Source organism: Gadus morhua, chromosome 15, assembly GCF_902167405.1.
Source record: "Gadus morhua chromosome 15, gadMor3.0, whole genome shotgun sequence".
NCBI lineage: Eukaryota > Metazoa > Chordata > Actinopteri > Gadiformes > Gadidae > Gadus > Gadus morhua.
This window is the reverse complement of record NC_044062.1, coordinates 17,998,350-18,015,555: the sequence shown is the minus strand read 5'-3', so window position 1 is coordinate 18,015,555 and position 17,206 is coordinate 17,998,350. Positions and strand designations below refer to the sequence as shown.

The following is a 17,206-nucleotide window of genomic DNA, read 5'->3' as shown; positions in this document are numbered from 1 at the left end:
CGTTAACTTATTATTTACTTATTGTAGGCTTATCCTTTATATGATGCATATTTGAATCATGTTTTGAATGGACGTCAATGAACAGAAAGACTGTTTAAAGCGAATGAGGGTTTGAAAAATGTGGTAAACCAGGCCAATATTACAAACAATCACAAATACTACGATTGTTATGACAGTGAAACCCTACGCCTGGGACGCTATTAGCACTGTACTAATTACAAAATGCAAATTACAATCGTAGATGATCGTGACGTGTTTGACATCATCCAGCCTCAGCATAACCATGCACGTAATCACGCGTCTGCTCCTATTTTTACGCAAAAGTATCTATTCTTAGCCGCTTGGAGTAGCAAAATAAGGCTGCACAAGCAAGTGATGGAATAATTGAGTGTGAGGGGAGATTGTCACATAAAGTCTCCCTCGGAGCAGAACGGTGGTCATAAGTTCTCTGGGTTCTCTCTGACCGTTTGAGAAGCTGTCGATCATCAACCCAATGCGCAATTGCGCAGCGAGGACCCAACGGTGACCGATGACCGGAGGAGAGCGTCTGGACAGCGCGTCGCTCCACGAGACTGAACATCACAGTTGCTATTGGCTATTATTGCCTTGAATTTGATTAACAATTAAATTACAGACCAAAAATAATCAATCCATTCCCTTACAGGGATCTTATCTGGAGTACTTTTTTGGAAGGAGCCGTTCCTTCAAGAAAATGTTTGAGATGTCAAGTTGGACCTTTTTCATCACGGGACACTTCAATGGAGGAAACTTCCTAGCAGGAATTTTCATATAAATCGTCCAGAATATCTGAGCGGGACTTTTGAGCACTCCTAAACATGCAAACAGCGGACGTAGCCGCTTCTGTGTTTGTTTTGGTGATCATCGTCGTTTCGTTGCTGTCCAACGTGGTGGTGCTGATCTGCTTTCTGTACGACCCGCAGATCAGAAAGCAGGTTCCCGGGCTTTTCATTCTCAACTTGACCTTCTGCAACCTGTTGCTGAGCGTTTCCAGCATGCCACTGACTGTGGTGGGGCTGATCACCAAGGGGCACCCCGGGGGAACAGTCTTCTGTCAGTTAGTCGGTTTTCTCGACACTTTTCTCCTCACCAATTCGATGCTCACCATGGCCGCGCTGAGCATCGATAGATGGGTGGCTGTGGTGTTTCCACTGAGCTACCACTCTCGGATCCGCCACCGGGATGCAGTCATCGCCCTCGGGTACACCTGGATACACTCTCTCTGCTTCTCCACGGTGGCCACCTGCCTCTCCTGGCTCGGGTACCATCCGCTTTACGCCTCGTGCACGCTGTGCAACGCCAGAGCGAGCGGCGCCAAAGCGCATTTCATAGCGTTCAACATGGTGTTGCACGCTCTCACCTTCCTACTCACCCTGGTGGTGATGTGTGTCACCTATCTGAAGGTGCTGCAGGTGGCCAGGTTCCACTGTAAACGCATCGACGTGATCACCATGCAGACGCTCGTCCTACTGGTGGACATCCATCCCAGGTAATTTCAAGTTCAGCCTATTGCATAGACCTACACTGTAACTGTAGTCTTGTGTTATAGTGTAATGTAATGTATAGTTGTATTATGCGTGGTGCTCAATAAAATACCATTGTTGTTGTTTATTATTGTTATTATTATTAGTCTTAGTAATAGTAGTAGGCCTAGGCCTAGTATTAGTAGTACAGTAGTGGTATAAGCATTAGTAGTGTTAGAACAAGTAGTCATTGTAGTAGAAGGTAGCGGTAGTAGGCCAAAAATGAATTCATAAAAAGTGTAACCCTACGACTGTGACTGCTACTACTTAGTAACCAAAACAATAACAAGCAGACTCCATTGTGCCTCCCCAGCGTGCGCCAGAGATGTCTGGATGAGCAGAGGCACAGGAGACAGAGGGCCACCAAGAAGATCAGCACCTTCATTGGCACCTTTGTGCTCTGCTTCAGCCCCTATGTCATCACAAGGTAGCACAAGTTAGTCCTCACTTTGGTATGGCCACTTGTCGGTTGGTGTTGGGGACGTGTATTTGTGTATTTGTGTTTGCATACCTTTTAAAATCATGTTATAAGTTTGACTTCATTATTCAGCAATCATTTCAATAATTAATATTATAAATGATAAAGATTATAATAGATACATATGCCACGTTATTGTTTAATATGTCAGTTCAATATGCAACGATCGAAAGTGAACTGATGTCATTCATATTTAAATATTATCTACAGGCTTATGGGCTGGGCACCCTAAGCCTAAACCCTAAAGTCCAGACACAAGAAAGGAATTAATGAATGTTTGAATCAGAACTGTCACCCTGGAGTGCATTTTGAATAGCTCATTTTCATTTGAGTGTGTGTGAGTGTGTGTGTGTGTGTGTGTGTGTGTGTGTGTGTGTGTGTGTGTGTGTGTGTGTGTGTGTGTGTGTGTGTGTGTGTGTGTGTGTGTGTGTGTGTGTGTGTGTGTGTGCGTGCGTGGTTTTGTGTGTGATTGTGTGTTTTTGACATTGGGCTTCTATTGGCATTGTTTTTTTGTGTAAAGGGTTATTTTTTTATCCTAACCTGAAGCTAAGTGCTTAAGTGTTGCCATTAAAAGAGAGATCTAAATAAATGATTCAACATTCGCAGATGCTTTGTAAAAGCCAATAATGACGGAGTTTTGAAGACTACATTAACTACATAAATACTTGGTTCACAATGTCATGAAATAATGGGAAGCATGAAACGCACACCATGAAGTCATAATAGTTTTCCATTAAAACAATTTGACCTTTCAATAAATGTTGCATGATCATGATATGATCCAAGAACATAGAACCATGGCATTTCATCAAAGTATAATATCGACCATAAGTGAAATCTTGAAGACTCAATGTTTCATTTTTTAGATGTTCCACTGCACCTACCATGACCCATGAAGCATGCCCTGATTGACCAATGAATCCTGCATTGACCTTGTTTGCATGGGATGTCTTTCCTTCTCTTTGTGGTGACTCAGAGTCCTGGAGCTGTTCTACCATGGGCCCATCAGCCCTCACTGGGCTGTCTTCACTAAGTGTCTGGCCTACAGCAAAGCAGCCACTGACCCATTTGTGTACTCCCTCCTGCGTCACCAGTACAGGAAGACCTGCAGCCTTTTAGCCAACAAGATCCTCAAGAGGAACCTATTTAACTCCTCCTCTGCTCCTTGGGTGGAGAACCACGGGCCCCACCTCCCAAAGACCACCACAACCAATGAGGATCCGCATTACGTCAAGCATTCTGTCCAAGGAAGGGCCGCCTCTCTTTAGGCCAGAGTGTACTCCTGTGTGGACCCCTACTGTTTAGCCAACAAACCCACCACTACAGGTCACATGCACCTCTCCAGTATGTAACCTCACGTCAGGTCGATGGATGCTTCGTCTTTCCCAAAATGTTTCATGGTTCATGTATGAAGGAGGAATGGAGGAGGTTTGCGTCTAAATGTTTGTATGTACACAACACATCTTCACATTATAGAAGATAAGCCAGATGTCACCACATCTGGAGGACCACGCTGTTGCTCAGACTCACTGACGCAGACGAAGAGACCCAATGAGGCGTAACGACGGCAGCTTTAAGATGCAGAGGTGTCATTTAGGCTTACTCCCACTGAGGTTTACTCATCAACGTTACGAGGTCCAGCGGTCAGCAGCACTGATGTTGAACACTGTCACTCAGTTTCAAGGAACCACCGTGGTTTGAACAGCCAACCAGAGCAGCTTCAGTATATTCATGAGTCTTGATGATATAAAGTTAGAACATTAGTTTCTACTTGAATAAATGACAGGTCAGAGCATCATGGCATTAGTTGTAAGTTGCTAGACGTTACCAGCATTTGTTTTTTCTTGTGTATTATAAATGCAGATACAGCTGAAACAAGCTGGGTGTTTGATGCCAAACTTAACTGTTGTATTAGCGGGTTGAACGAATTGGAAATGACAAGATTATAATGATGCAATTAAGCACCATTAGTGTCCCTGTTGGTGGCAAACAAGTTATGCACGATATAGCTCAGGGAACCTTGGGTTAGTTCTCCCCTGGTTTGTTGCCTGATGAAGAATGGCATTGGTGTATTGGTGCACTGATTGAGCAGTTGTCTGAACATGTTACTATGTTGCCTGACTGTAATTTAAGTTCAGACCATGAGGTGATTTCCTGGATGATTAGTCAATCAGGATTCTCTCAGTCACAATGGAGCAGTTTGGCTCCTGTCACGGGACTGCTACTTTTAAAAATTAGGAATGATTAAATTATTATAGGTTCAAACAAACGCGGGGCGACGCTAGGAGCCAGGGTGGATGGATTCACATTCTCAAACGTTCGGTTGAGAATGTTAATTGGGAAGAGGCTGCAAATTATGATTCATTTATTTTCAGAAAAACGATGTTCAGGTTTTTGCAAATTTTGCTTGTGATCTTTGGGAAATAAATGCTGTGCATTTGATGTGTGTTCTGCTGTGTGCTAAGCCCGGGCCCCCAGCCCGGGGCCCCGCAAGGACCCCCCAGCTCTGCCGTGTGCTCATTTATTCCTTTGATCCATTTTATCTTCTTTCATTTGCAAGTGGTGCGATGGAATATTTATTTCCTTTTTTTTGTCTTTGTTTATTTGCTCCATATTTGCGTTGCGCATTTTCTTTCTTAAATTTTGAAAATACACGGCTAAATTAGACTAAAGAATGCCACACATGAGTTTATTGTCGAGCCTCTCCTTTCATTTGGAAGATCTATCTATGTATTTATCAAGTCACACAGGCCTAAGAGTGACAGGACTATTAATATGTGATGTAGCTTACAATGCCCTCCAAGTCCAGTTAATATTTTGCCCTGCACAGCTCAAGTGTTTTTCATTCTAGAGGTTATACAAGGACAGCCCTACATTGTTTTGTGTGTCATAAAATAATAAGGACAACAATGACATTAACCTTATAAAAGAATGATCATAACAAATCACACAGTTGAGAACACTCTTTACTTATGGCATACAGTTAGTTTCATAGGCTACATTGTAAGCATGTTGAGACATATCCGTTTGAGGGACAAGTCAACACTGGTATGCTACTGTTATAGCTCCCCCGCTCTCACCTTCCTGGGCATTTCATCTGACTTATTTTATCACTGGCTCTCACGTCCGCTGTCCTGTGAGGCATTCTTCGCACGGTTGGAGTTGAACCGTTTAAAGAGGCTAGTGTGCCATCTGAGGGCCGTCAGAACACAGACTACAGTTCACATGAACACAGTCCACTTCATCTCAATCCCTACAGCCATACCCTGCCTGTCTTGCTAATAGGAAACAACAGCTGTTTGAATCACTAACCCTTGGCTATCCTGTATGCCAGATGTTGTTGCCTTCTATGAAAGAGGCTGTGGAGCCGTGCATTTTTATTAGACTCTTGATACGCCAAACTTCTGACCTGCATAGGAAATCAAAGGACGAAGCCAGAGCAGCACAAATACCCGACGTAACACAAAGAAACCATGACGTAAAATGTGAACATTTGTATTAGTGATTAGTATAAGTACAATTTGACAGGGTTAATTACTTTGGGGAGCGATTAAAAATCGTCCACCCACGCCTACGCTGCCTGCAATGAAATGGCGGTAGAGGGGTTTCAGTTACAGCATAAGGCACAATGGAGTGAGGGGGGAGGGGGGGGGGCTTAGTGCTAAAGGATTTTATAATTGCAGGGCTACGGAGAGGTTGGAGGAGAAGAAAGGGAGCAAAGAAAGACGACGGTGGTTAATATTTTCTGAGATGCCTTGGTGACGTGGCCTTTGACCAGTAGTCTTTATCCCTTCCTCTTCCTCTTCCTCCCTAGTCCTTCTTCTTCCCACACATGCTTTCATCATGAAGCCCGTCTCATCCCTGTTTCCCCAAGGCCTTCTTCAGTCTGAACGTCGGCGCCCAAAGTAGACGCCTCCTATTTAGGTGGATTCAAAATAATGACATTGACATAAAGACTGAACTATGGACAAAAACTGAGATTAAAATGTGCACAGACGGACTGGCAGACGACCACCACAACCTCTCAGTGGAGTAGGGCGGTGTCACATTTTTGCTGTCTTTCCAAACAACATAAGGGGATGGCTTTGACAGTGTGTGGTTGGAGCAGAGCGAAGGCTCACACGCATGGCGGTCACTTTAAGGTATTTAGGAAGTCGGGCTGAATACATCATCACTGAGAAGGAGAGGCCCTGTAAGAAGAAGTTTGCTTAAAGGAGGATCCCTGACGTTAAAGAAAGCTGCCATGCGTAGGCAGTGGGAGACGGAGGAGGGGGGCTGGAGCAGGAGGTGGAGGAAGAGATGAGTGCGTTGGCTGACTTCACACAACCTAGGGTCCTCGGAATAATCGGAAGTTGCAACCATTGTTTGATGTCGTGTTTCAAAAGGCGGAGGCCCATATTACTAACGATGCCTTTAGTTGTCAGTTTCTCCCTTTACAGTCAGATACAGTTCATAATGTCAGATATTGTGAAGGGAATATTTTGAACACAAGAATGGGGCTTTTTCAATTGTTCATGGCAAGGCAAGGCAGCACTCATGCGTAGCCTGCCATGAAGGAACTGACACAACAATCCTTTTAATATAACTCAGGCTTTGGTCATATATATTATTAAAATGGATGTTAAGGGTATTTTAGTATCTGAGAATAGTGCTTTACAAATTTCCAAATTTGGATTATTCTTTTTAACCTTTCCTTAGCGTCAGACATACTTACCCATAATGCTCTCTGCTCTGGGAAGAAGATTGGCCCTTAGCATTGAATGTAAATGCTGTGTGAATTATTTGAATGTCATGTCACGGTATTCCCCATGGCGTCAAACCAACCAGCGAGTGAGGCAGCCTGCCTGGAGCGCTCCGCTGCAGTTTGATTCCATTTTTATTATTCTCTGCCCAAAATACAACTCAGTTAAGAATTTTGATACAAAGGGTTAATTATTAAACAAAATAAGTATTTATCATTTTGACAAAGAATTACAATATTGCCCATAAAAATTACTCAGAACTATTCCCCAAACAAAATGTAAATAGCCTGAATGTATGCATCATGAAGTGTGTGGACAGTGTTTTACTCACAGTGTTAAAAGACTCCTAACACCAAAACGTGTGCTTGTATTTAATAGCTGTGAGATGGTAATATATCCTGGGTTCCTTTCGCCTTTAGGTTTCCAAACACATATCTAGGAGATATTAATTTCTCCCCAGCACTGTTTGATGATCCACTGTTAATCTGTCTGTGAATAATATTTCCCCTGGAGCAATCATACCACTCATAATGAAAAACAAATAAAGATGGGGAATAACTTGATCCAGGATGTCATTTTAATGGAAAGCATTTCCAGGTCCTTTGTCCACCATTCCATCAATCCATCAACCTGTCTGTCTGCACGTCAATCCATCCATGCTCCTCTTTGTATGTCTGTCTCGACATCCATCCATTCTTCCGTTCTCTTTTGTGTCTGTAAAAGTCTGTCTGTAACTATGTCCATCGATTCTCTTCTGTGTCTGTCCTTCTATCTGTCTGCACTTCCATCTGTCCGTCTGTCTGTCTGTATATACATTGCCCCATCCACCTGCATCGTCCATTAAAACTGCATTGGCAATGACATTATCTTCCTCCTCAGGAAATATCTGATAACACTTATGGGTGTTTTCCTTTTTCTGTGGGTGAATTTCTTGTATTCATTTCTGGTCTATGGACATAGCATATTCAGAAAACAAATGAAGAGGAAGAGACACAGTGAGACAACTCACTTCACATAAATATTGATATCAGCCACATCGGCCTGCTCGAGGCGTAAAGCAGGACCCCACACAGGAGACCACTCAGGGAACACTCTGATTGTCTGAGTAACACAAGCATTGGTTGAAACAACAATAAATTATTTTTTTATAATTATGAAGCCAGGGGTGCTTCATCCCGCAAACAGAACTCAAGAGTGGGTCACCGCCAAGTGAACGTGTGCAGTCTGAGATTTGCATGAAAACAATGATTTCCATTCGATTTGCATCTAAATGCATGCAATGTTGTTCCCAAGCATGTGTGCATTTGCTTGGTATTTCATGGATATGAATATAAACGCTTGAACTTTGCTGGCTCACTGTGCCAGATGCTCCGCTCTGTTCCTGTGTGTTGAAATACACCAGCTATTAATTAGGACGTAAGTGTATCAGGATAAATGATTGACAGAATTTGCGTGGCTATGATTTTTGACGCGTCATTTTTTAATCACAGAATATTAATAACCATGATATCACCATCAACAGCATCATCATACCCCTTAAACAGACTTAACACTTCAGATTTTAAGTCAATTTAATATGAAGATCCTATTAAATTGATCCTGTAGTATGGACATGCTGGCTCTTCATGTCCATACTACAAATATATCTCTAACCACATACCTCATGATTATAGAAAGTGTAAGGCAAAGGATGTCACATTGATGCTATCATAGCACAGACATGCTCTGCCTTGCTGCTTGGCTGACTGCATCGACACGTGCATCCTGACCTTTTTGTCTATGCTGCCCATGTTTACCAGTCCTGATCCGTGTACAAGGCTTGTATTCACAACACCACGACGCCTTCCTTCTGCATCGATAAGACATCCCCCTTCACTGTGGTATCTGCTTAGTGATTCAGCGTCCAGCTGCTCAGATCAGATATAAGTGAAATCTATCTATTCTATTGTATGCACATGAATTATTCACATCACCACCCGTTTTACTTTTACCTGTGAGCTAAGGTAAAAATTGTATGCTATTGCTTGTTAGTTCATTTGTTCTATTGGAGTTGTTGGGGTATAGTGGACTGCAGCCGAAGCTGAAGGTCTTGCTAGCAAGGACTCAATGGTAGCTCTTTGGGAGCAGAGTACCTTAATAGGCGATGGAACGCATCCAGCGGTGTCGTGGCACCCTAGGGCCTCTGTGGCTCGTGTGCCCTCCTCTTGATGAGAGAAGACAGAGGGTCAGAGGTCGGCCCTGTTGAAGTGATTGGCCCAAGCTGTGTGATATCATTACAGTGATTATGATTTTATAGGGAACTCCCCCTCAGGGCAGTCCCTATTTCTGCACCAGCTAAAAGAGAGGAATTCACCTTTAACCAATAAATATTGTTGTTACTTGACAAGGTCATTTTGCACAGTGCACATTTACGGTACAACATTTTCAGGAAGGAATCAGGGATTGATTATTTTACGGCTCGTAAAAGTGTTGTTTTGGAGCAGCGATAACCTTAAGGTGATTAATATTGCCATGATTATGGTATGTGATTGTATGGGGGTTGTTCTGCACCATCATTTAACAGGTTACGTCAGTCTTTATAATCAGCACAAACAGCTGCATTTACATATATATTGCATTTACCACTGTTCGTTTATTTGCAAAATTGTTTATTATTATAAACTGCTGTTTTAGTCCCCATTTAAAACCTATTCAACACTGTTTATAAGCAATGCATATATATAACATATAATATTACCATAAAACTATAAAATCCAACTTTTATTCGACATTGAGAAACAGCCATGGAACAGAGATCTCCAGAAGGAAGGTCCTCATCAACACATTGTCTCCATCGCCCTCCACTAAATAAAAGCTTTATCAACAAAGGATTACAAGACATGAAATTGGGATTAACCTATTTTGCTGATGTTTGATGCGGTAATACCCATGCAAGCAAATACCATTAAAATTGAGCTCTGGTGCAATGAACCGATAATGAGCCCGCCGTGAGGGGACAGCTCTGGGCTGGGACTACACAAGGCTGCTCTCCTCACTGGGAGCCCACCAGACCGGAGGAGCCCGCTGTACACAATACATTGTAATTACACATGGAACCCTACCTCCACCATGTCTAGTCCTCAAGTCCTCCGACATGTCAGACATTATTTAACGAGATGTTTTATTTGTCGTACTGTTCGATTAGTGAAGCATTTAGAGTTTCCTTTAGGAATAAAACAGGCCTTATAAATAAGATAGCCCCTGCCGTCACTTTGGCGGGCTCCACTGCTAACCTCCACAGACACACGGCAGATCAGATCTAAGGCAGACAAATAGCTTGGCTGCACCAGAGGCCAGAGGACATGGTAAAGGACGCCTCTCTGCTCCATCAGGAAAGCAAGAGAACAAGGCTAATCCACACTAGCAAAAATTCTATTATGATTTATTTAAATTGATTTATAATTTGATTAAGGAAGGACGTATAGAGATTAGGAACGGTATAAAAAAGATTCAGGGACAACACGTGGGACACGCCTTAGTACGCCCAAAAACAATGAGAAGTTTGAGGTGGAATAACAAATACATGGAGGTTAATCCCCGGTGATTGAATAAGGTAAGGACGTGATTGCATTATGAAGAGCACGCCGTCCTAGATTGCAGTCTGAGGAGCCAGGCAGGCTTCTTTAAGGGGTGGTTACAGGAAGCCTGGGCCTGACATATGCACTGAATACGTTAATACAGTATTTGTCTATAGAAAATAGTCTACCTATGTAGGCTTACTTTAAGCATCTTTGACCAAGATGATCATCTCTTACCTGCTCCCTGTTGACATGCAGCGGATTTATAATAGCACCTGACAAACTAAATGACAAAATAGTCTGCTGTGTTAATAGTAAAAGATATAATGAAATAATATCAACAATTTTTCGCTAATAACTAATGACCAATGTTATCCTGATGAAGGGAGATATCTGTGTGTGTGTGTGTGTGTGTGTGTGTGTGTGTGTGTGTGTGTGTGTGTGTGTGTGTGTGTGTGTGTGTGTGTGTGTGTGTGTGTGTGTGTGTGTGTGTGTGTGTGTGTGTGTGTGTGTGTGTGTGTGTGTGTGGAAGTGGGCTGTTGCTTTGACCTGTGTTTCTTTGAAAAGATGTTAAAATACCAGCCATTAATACATGCTTTAACAATAGGTGGCTATAGCACAAAGCTAGTTGGACTCATTTATGGTAGCCTTGGACATGTTCATAGACTCTGTGCTAGAGGATTGCAAATTGCTGGACTCAATAAGAAGAACTCTAAGCAAATAGCCAAGTACTGCTCTGTGTCAGCAATCATAGGCAGTCTGCATGTATGGAGAAAGCGCTGTCATCTCTACCCATAATATAACTTGAACTATACATACTGATTTACGTGGTTGTGGATACCTGCAAAGTGTTTGTGTTGTTTTGGACATAATAGGCTCTTTATTAATATTTGGATGCTATGGTGTTGTAGTATTGGTCATTCCATCAAATGTGTGAGTCTGTGTGTGTGTGTGTGTGTGTGTGTGTGTGTGTGTGTGTGTGTGTGTGTGTGTGTGTGTGTGTGTGTGTGTGTGTGTGTGTGTGTGTGTGTGTGTGTGTGTATGTGTGTGTGTGTGTGTGTGTGTGTGTATGACAGAGAGCGTGTGTGGACAAAAGTGTTTGTTGTTTGGTGAGAGCGAGTCAGAGAGTGGGAGAGGGCGATAGAGGGACAGTGAAAGAAGCAGGAACAGCAGGGGGGGGGGGGGGGCATGACATCAAACCTGACAGCAGAGAACATTGTGAGACGCTATGAACCACAAAGGCATCGCCAGGCGTCGCCTTCAGCCATCTGAGTAAGGTGATGATAAAGGGATGATGTATAGGTAGCCCTAACGAGACAGGCAACACATAGATGTACATAAATATACGTACATGTAAAGCATGTTTCCAGTTGGTGGTGGACTTAAAGCTGGTCTGATTATAATGGAATGTCAGCCCTGTGCCTATTGAGCAACTTCATACAGACATACATGATGATATAGCGTTAGATAATCCCAAAAAAATTGTTTTAACTGCTGCACTTATATGGGTACAATCTACATTGAACCATTCAATGTACTATAAGATAGTCCTTTCAATTCAAAAACATGAAGGGGAATCCTTTGGGCCCTACATCAGCAACACATATAATGTGTGGTGATAAAATAAATGTTGAATAAAATATTAAATATTTATTTGTCAAAAGAATGTGTAGCGGTGTTGATATTGTGTCAGAATGAGCGGGAACTGTGTCAGACTTTAACTACAGTTCTGGTGATATTGTTAAGGAGTAGTATTAATAGTAATAGTGGTAATAGGGCTAATAGTGCGATGATTGAAGACGAATGCAGTCGCAAACAGCACATTTTGAACACTCGATAATGTCTGAGAAACTGCACAAGCAATTACAATTTCCAGGTCCCTGGCGATAAAACATAACCCGAGTTGCCATGGTTTCCTAGCTTTTCTGAACTTCTGACAGCTAGGAAACCATATGCCTGCTGTGGTTCTCATTGTAAAACTACAGTTCCCAATCCATTTGGGGACAACAAAGTAGGGTCTCTGGTTAGACCAGTCTCTAGAAAATCCCAGAGGTTGAAGGTTTGGATAAACCAAGTGATACATCAAAATGGAGCTATCTTCATTTAGTGTATGACATGTGTTGCCAGATGGCTGTCCTAGTTTTAATAATGGTTTTAAACATAAGGTATAACATTTTTGGTCAATCGCATAGATAGATCATAATTTGAATAACGGGGATCCTTAATTTGGGCAGAAAATAACAGCGACTTACCAAATCCAATTGGACAAAAAGTACACCGAGTTTAGCAAAACTATCAGTGCATTAAGTTATAATTGTGAGAATCCTTTCACATGAAAAATCAAAAGACTGGTCCCTACCGGTTTACAGCCCCTGGAGATGGGCCTAACAAGCCACTGAGTAGGCACGAAAAGCACGCTTCCCAAACCGGTCACTATGGCAACGTAACATCTGAAATTGAAAACGTCCAACGGATTATTAAGGCATTCATGGATAGTACTGCATTCTCTGGACAATAGGATAATCTTTGTGCTGCTTTGTGAAGGACCTCAGATCACTATGGAATGGCTGCCATTAATGGCAAAAAACATGAAGGTTTAATTTGATCATCAAATAGAACCTCTTTGTCACAGATGCATTGAGAGGATTTATATCAATAAATCAATGATCATATTATTTTTGGCTCTGAATATTTACAAAGATTGTGGGTTGTATTGTACACATCTAAAGCCGAATATCCAGCACATTGATTCCCGTTGTAAAAGATCTGATGCAAAAACACCTGCTAGCTTCATTGTATTCACGTCAGGAAGTAGTGACTTTTGACTTTTCATCTTTGCTATGTTTATCTAATATCTATAAACTACCATCTTCCAACCAACAGGATGATGACTTTAAGGTACGCAAAATGTAGTCACCAACATTTAACTACATTGCTGTTAAAGCAACAGCGATTAAGGATATATAGAAAATATGTATCTTTCATAAATCACAACATCTACCAAATAAGTTACTGTTTGTGGATCTCACCACATATGTGAGCCCATAATGAGTGTAACATCAAAAGCCTATAAATGCTTGTGTACTTCCAACATCCTCTCAAGGAAAAATCCCTTTTTCTCAAGACCGAAGACAACCTTACCCAAACTACCCCTCCTATGGTGAAGAACGTTGTTTTGATCAGTACTTCAAGGGCTTAGTTGGCAAGAGGTATTCGTCTGCTCTCAACTATCTGAAGTAGCTACACCAAGTCCTCCTCAGTCGTGGGTGATATGATATATGCGAGTCAGAGTGTTCCCAGATGATTATTATCTGGTTACCTCTTCCATAAGCTCAGATCCAACAGTTCTAACATGTCATAACAGAGCATCTCTGGGAGGACAGCACAGAGCCTGGGCTGGAAATCAGAAACTGCAAGGAGCAGAGTTAAGCCTTCATTATGGAGATATTCCACCGAGAAAACGAACTGACTAAAACTATTTATAAATGCATTTCTGCAGCCTGTAGGATGTTGATATGAAACCTTTGGACAATTTACAGTTTGCTACTGATGGTTGAGATTGATTTAGCCAATTAGGCATTTTGAAGATCCGTGTCTACAGCAACATGGTCGGTGTTAACAAAAATGCAGAAAAAGAAAGTGAAGAGTAAAGTCTGCAATCAGACTTACATATGAATCTAAAATCGGTCATGCAAGAGTAAGACAACCTCTTCCACTACTCCTGATGTTGCTACTACCGAAAATGCTGGGGAAACCCCCTGGTCAGAGCTGATTTAGACCCCACTGGTTTTCTTCTGATTCAAATGTTCAGGAAATAGTGATCGATAGCTGCCCACGCTTCAAGCTCAACCACCTTGGCCAATGGGAGCCACTAATTAAACTCTACTCAGAACTCTCCCAGTCGATAACGGAATCTAAAGTCGGACGAAATGGATGCAAGGCGTGTTGATGGCGGCTGCGGCTGCATTTTGGCACGGGCAGATCTCAGACCGGTCTCCCCCGCCCTCGACCTGTGCGTCACAACTCTTCTGCGTCCAGAGATTGGGGCTCACAGAGAGGAGAGGAGAGGCAGCTGCTCTCGCTTCTTCCGCCTGATCCCGCGAAGCAATGTCAAGATCGCTACATCAAGAGTGTGCTCTCAGGCTGAACCCGTAGATGAAGAGGCTCAGCGGCGCTGCTCTGTGCTACATACAAATAACCGCAACACGGCCTGCAGGACCCAGAACAAGATGATGATGGTTCAATTCTCCTCTGTCATCGTCTTATATATTATCAGCCTATGGTGAAGAGTGCCTCCGCCACTCATTTGGCGGAGGCACTGAGCCGCGCCTATAGACAGCTGTGGGAGACCCTGATAAGACAATCGATTGTTGGTCACAATAAATTAGGCATTATTGAGCAGCATACATTAACAAAGATTTAATTTCGATGAGTCGATGACGGGTGACGGGTCCTGCCTGGCAAAGCAGAATAGAACTGGATATTTATTTTACTTGTTGCCATGCATACAAACTTAGCCTGGCTCCGCCCGCCTAAGTACTTCCGCTCAATTTGAATTTCCCTTCAGTACTAGTACCCTCTGTACAAATGAAATGAAGTGAAGTACGAGTCTGGTAGAACCAGGCTAATACAAACTAGCATCATAGTGAAGAATTTTGCCCTGAACTACTTCTCAGTAAAGCTTGTTTCATCAGTGCACCCAGGGTTTGATGAAGAATTTTGATCGCTCCAAAGTGTTTTTGCAGATACATAACATTAAGAATGCAAGAATCCATCTAATGGATGTCAAATAATATTGTTAGATCCAACAGAGATCATCAATATGTGTTCCCTCTGTAAGCATGATAACTGTCACACATCCATGAGCAAGCCAACTTTAACCTCTGGTTTGCTTTCACACTTTCACATACTTTTCACACTGCTGGCCCATGTTGCCGTTGCACAGACCAATTAAGCCCAGGAGGATAAAGGAGGAGGAAACATCCACCCTACATTTAACCTACTCTAATATCCTGTTTTATTTAGAAATACACCATATTATAAAAGTAATAAATGCTCTGAAAGCCATTTCACATAAGGATTGAGGTTCTCGAAAAGTCCTCCAGTTTCTCACAGAAATGTGACCGTTAACACTTAACAATAAAGGTTAATTTATTCATCACAAACATTAGTTAATACCGTAATAAGCATTAACTAATATGTTTATTTACAGCTATAAATAAATAATTCTCTAGTATTCATTAAGGGTTAGTGGGGTTAACCCTTACCCACTCACCCTATGCTTAGGTTATAATAATGCTTATGCATTCACTTGTGTTTTATGGTTAATTAATTTACCATAACTGTTAAGTCTTACCATGTAACCTGTATCCTAAGCCTTCAATCCAACCTAACTTTACTTCCACTATTCTGATCTGCGTCAATTATTTCCTTTTGAGAGTAACAGGATGTTGTGTTCCCAATATTACCCTGAAAAAAATGAACGATCTGACGTTGTGAGGGGATTGAGTCAGTCTTTCAGAACGTCTTTCTAATGACGCTAGAGATAGACCATTACATTGGATTAATATGGCTGGGCATCATTAGAATCTGAACACCAGATGTACCGATGAAGTTCATCTTCCCTTTGCTTGATAACTTTTAATTATGAGCTTCAGAACCTGGCTCATAGTCAAAAGGGTTTGAAGATTTCCTGAAGAAAAACATGTCATTAGGATCTCAGCTTTCTTCCTAACTTTTTTTCAAGCATGCATTGAACCATAAGTTTAATTAGTAAAATAAGTAAATTATATACAAAGAGTTTAACTGTCCTTTTACCTTATGCTAAGCAAAACACTCAGATGTACCTTCAAAGAACAAACACAACTATAAAACTACTAAAATACAATACAAACAGTTGAATATCCTTGCAAAATTGAAAAAGTATCGTCATCTTCATCATTTTCAGTGAGCAACATCCTGGCTGACACGCTGGCGCTGATTGGGCTTCTACTAAACCCAAACAACAGCAGAAGGAGACATGAGAAGCCATGTGCCTACGGGCACACAGAACGTAGAATCCAGCGCGCGCTGCACGGCAGGCCTCCTCCTCCCTGCAGCCTTATAAAGACTTCCCCATACATCGCACAAGCTCTCCTTGCCTCTTCCCGGGCGCACGCCGTATAGCATACTGATTGTTGTTCACTCTCTCATCACGGATCTAAGGACACTACAGGGGTTTAATTGCTTTTTTCTCCCCCACAATATCCATTGTAGCTCACATGTGATGAACCCACACGTCTGCACCAGTCCGCTCCTAGTAAGCCTTTAGTGCGGTTGGATGGGTAGCTGCGGTGCCCTTAGCAAAATGAGACCGCAGAGATGACTCACCTTGTTCTGTTCGGTCGATGCAATTAATGGTGCGAATCTCAATCGCCAGTGGAGTATTTTAATATTTGGAGAAGTGGATAATAAGCGTCGGTTGGTTAAAAAAAAAAAAAAAAAGCTATCGCTGACGACATGTGACACATTCCTGCTGTAGAACTGCGGATGTTTTTTGATCATGCATGATGAGAAACGGCCAGCTGCTGTCATGATAACCTCTTAACGGGACGATCTATTGCACGGTTAAGAGCATTACGTTTTGGAATGGAACGTTGCAAAATAAACATTTACATGGGAGTCATTATCGACAAGATAAGGGAGACAGAAACACAAAGATAGAGTGAGTCTGAGAGAGAGCGAGAGAGTTTCCTTGACGAAGTGAAAAGTGAGAGCGATAGGCTATATAATTGGTATTTGCGGCTGGTGAAATAGTGTCAATCCACAATCAAGTGTAATCCAATGTACGTGATGACCTCACCTTCACTCATATAGGGTTGTCTGCTGTCTGTTGTCTCTGGCCGTTTT

At 42.2% G+C, this 17,206-nt stretch overlaps 1 protein-coding gene across 1 annotated transcript; it reads left to right on the top strand.

The window, feature by feature from the left end:
* The first annotated feature begins 407 nt into the window (after positions 1–407).
* LOC115560213 (G-protein coupled receptor 26-like) lies at positions 408–4,527 on the top strand. The gene is made up of 3 exons (XM_030379528.1): positions 408–1,507; positions 1,855–1,968; positions 2,996–4,527. Exons 1-3 carry the CDS (start codon positions 837–839, stop codon positions 3,285–3,287), a joined length of 1,077 nt encoding a protein of 358 aa, XP_030235388.1. The 5' UTR covers positions 408–836; the 3' UTR covers positions 3,288–4,527.
* The last annotated feature ends 12,679 nt before the right edge of the window (positions 4,528–17,206 follow it).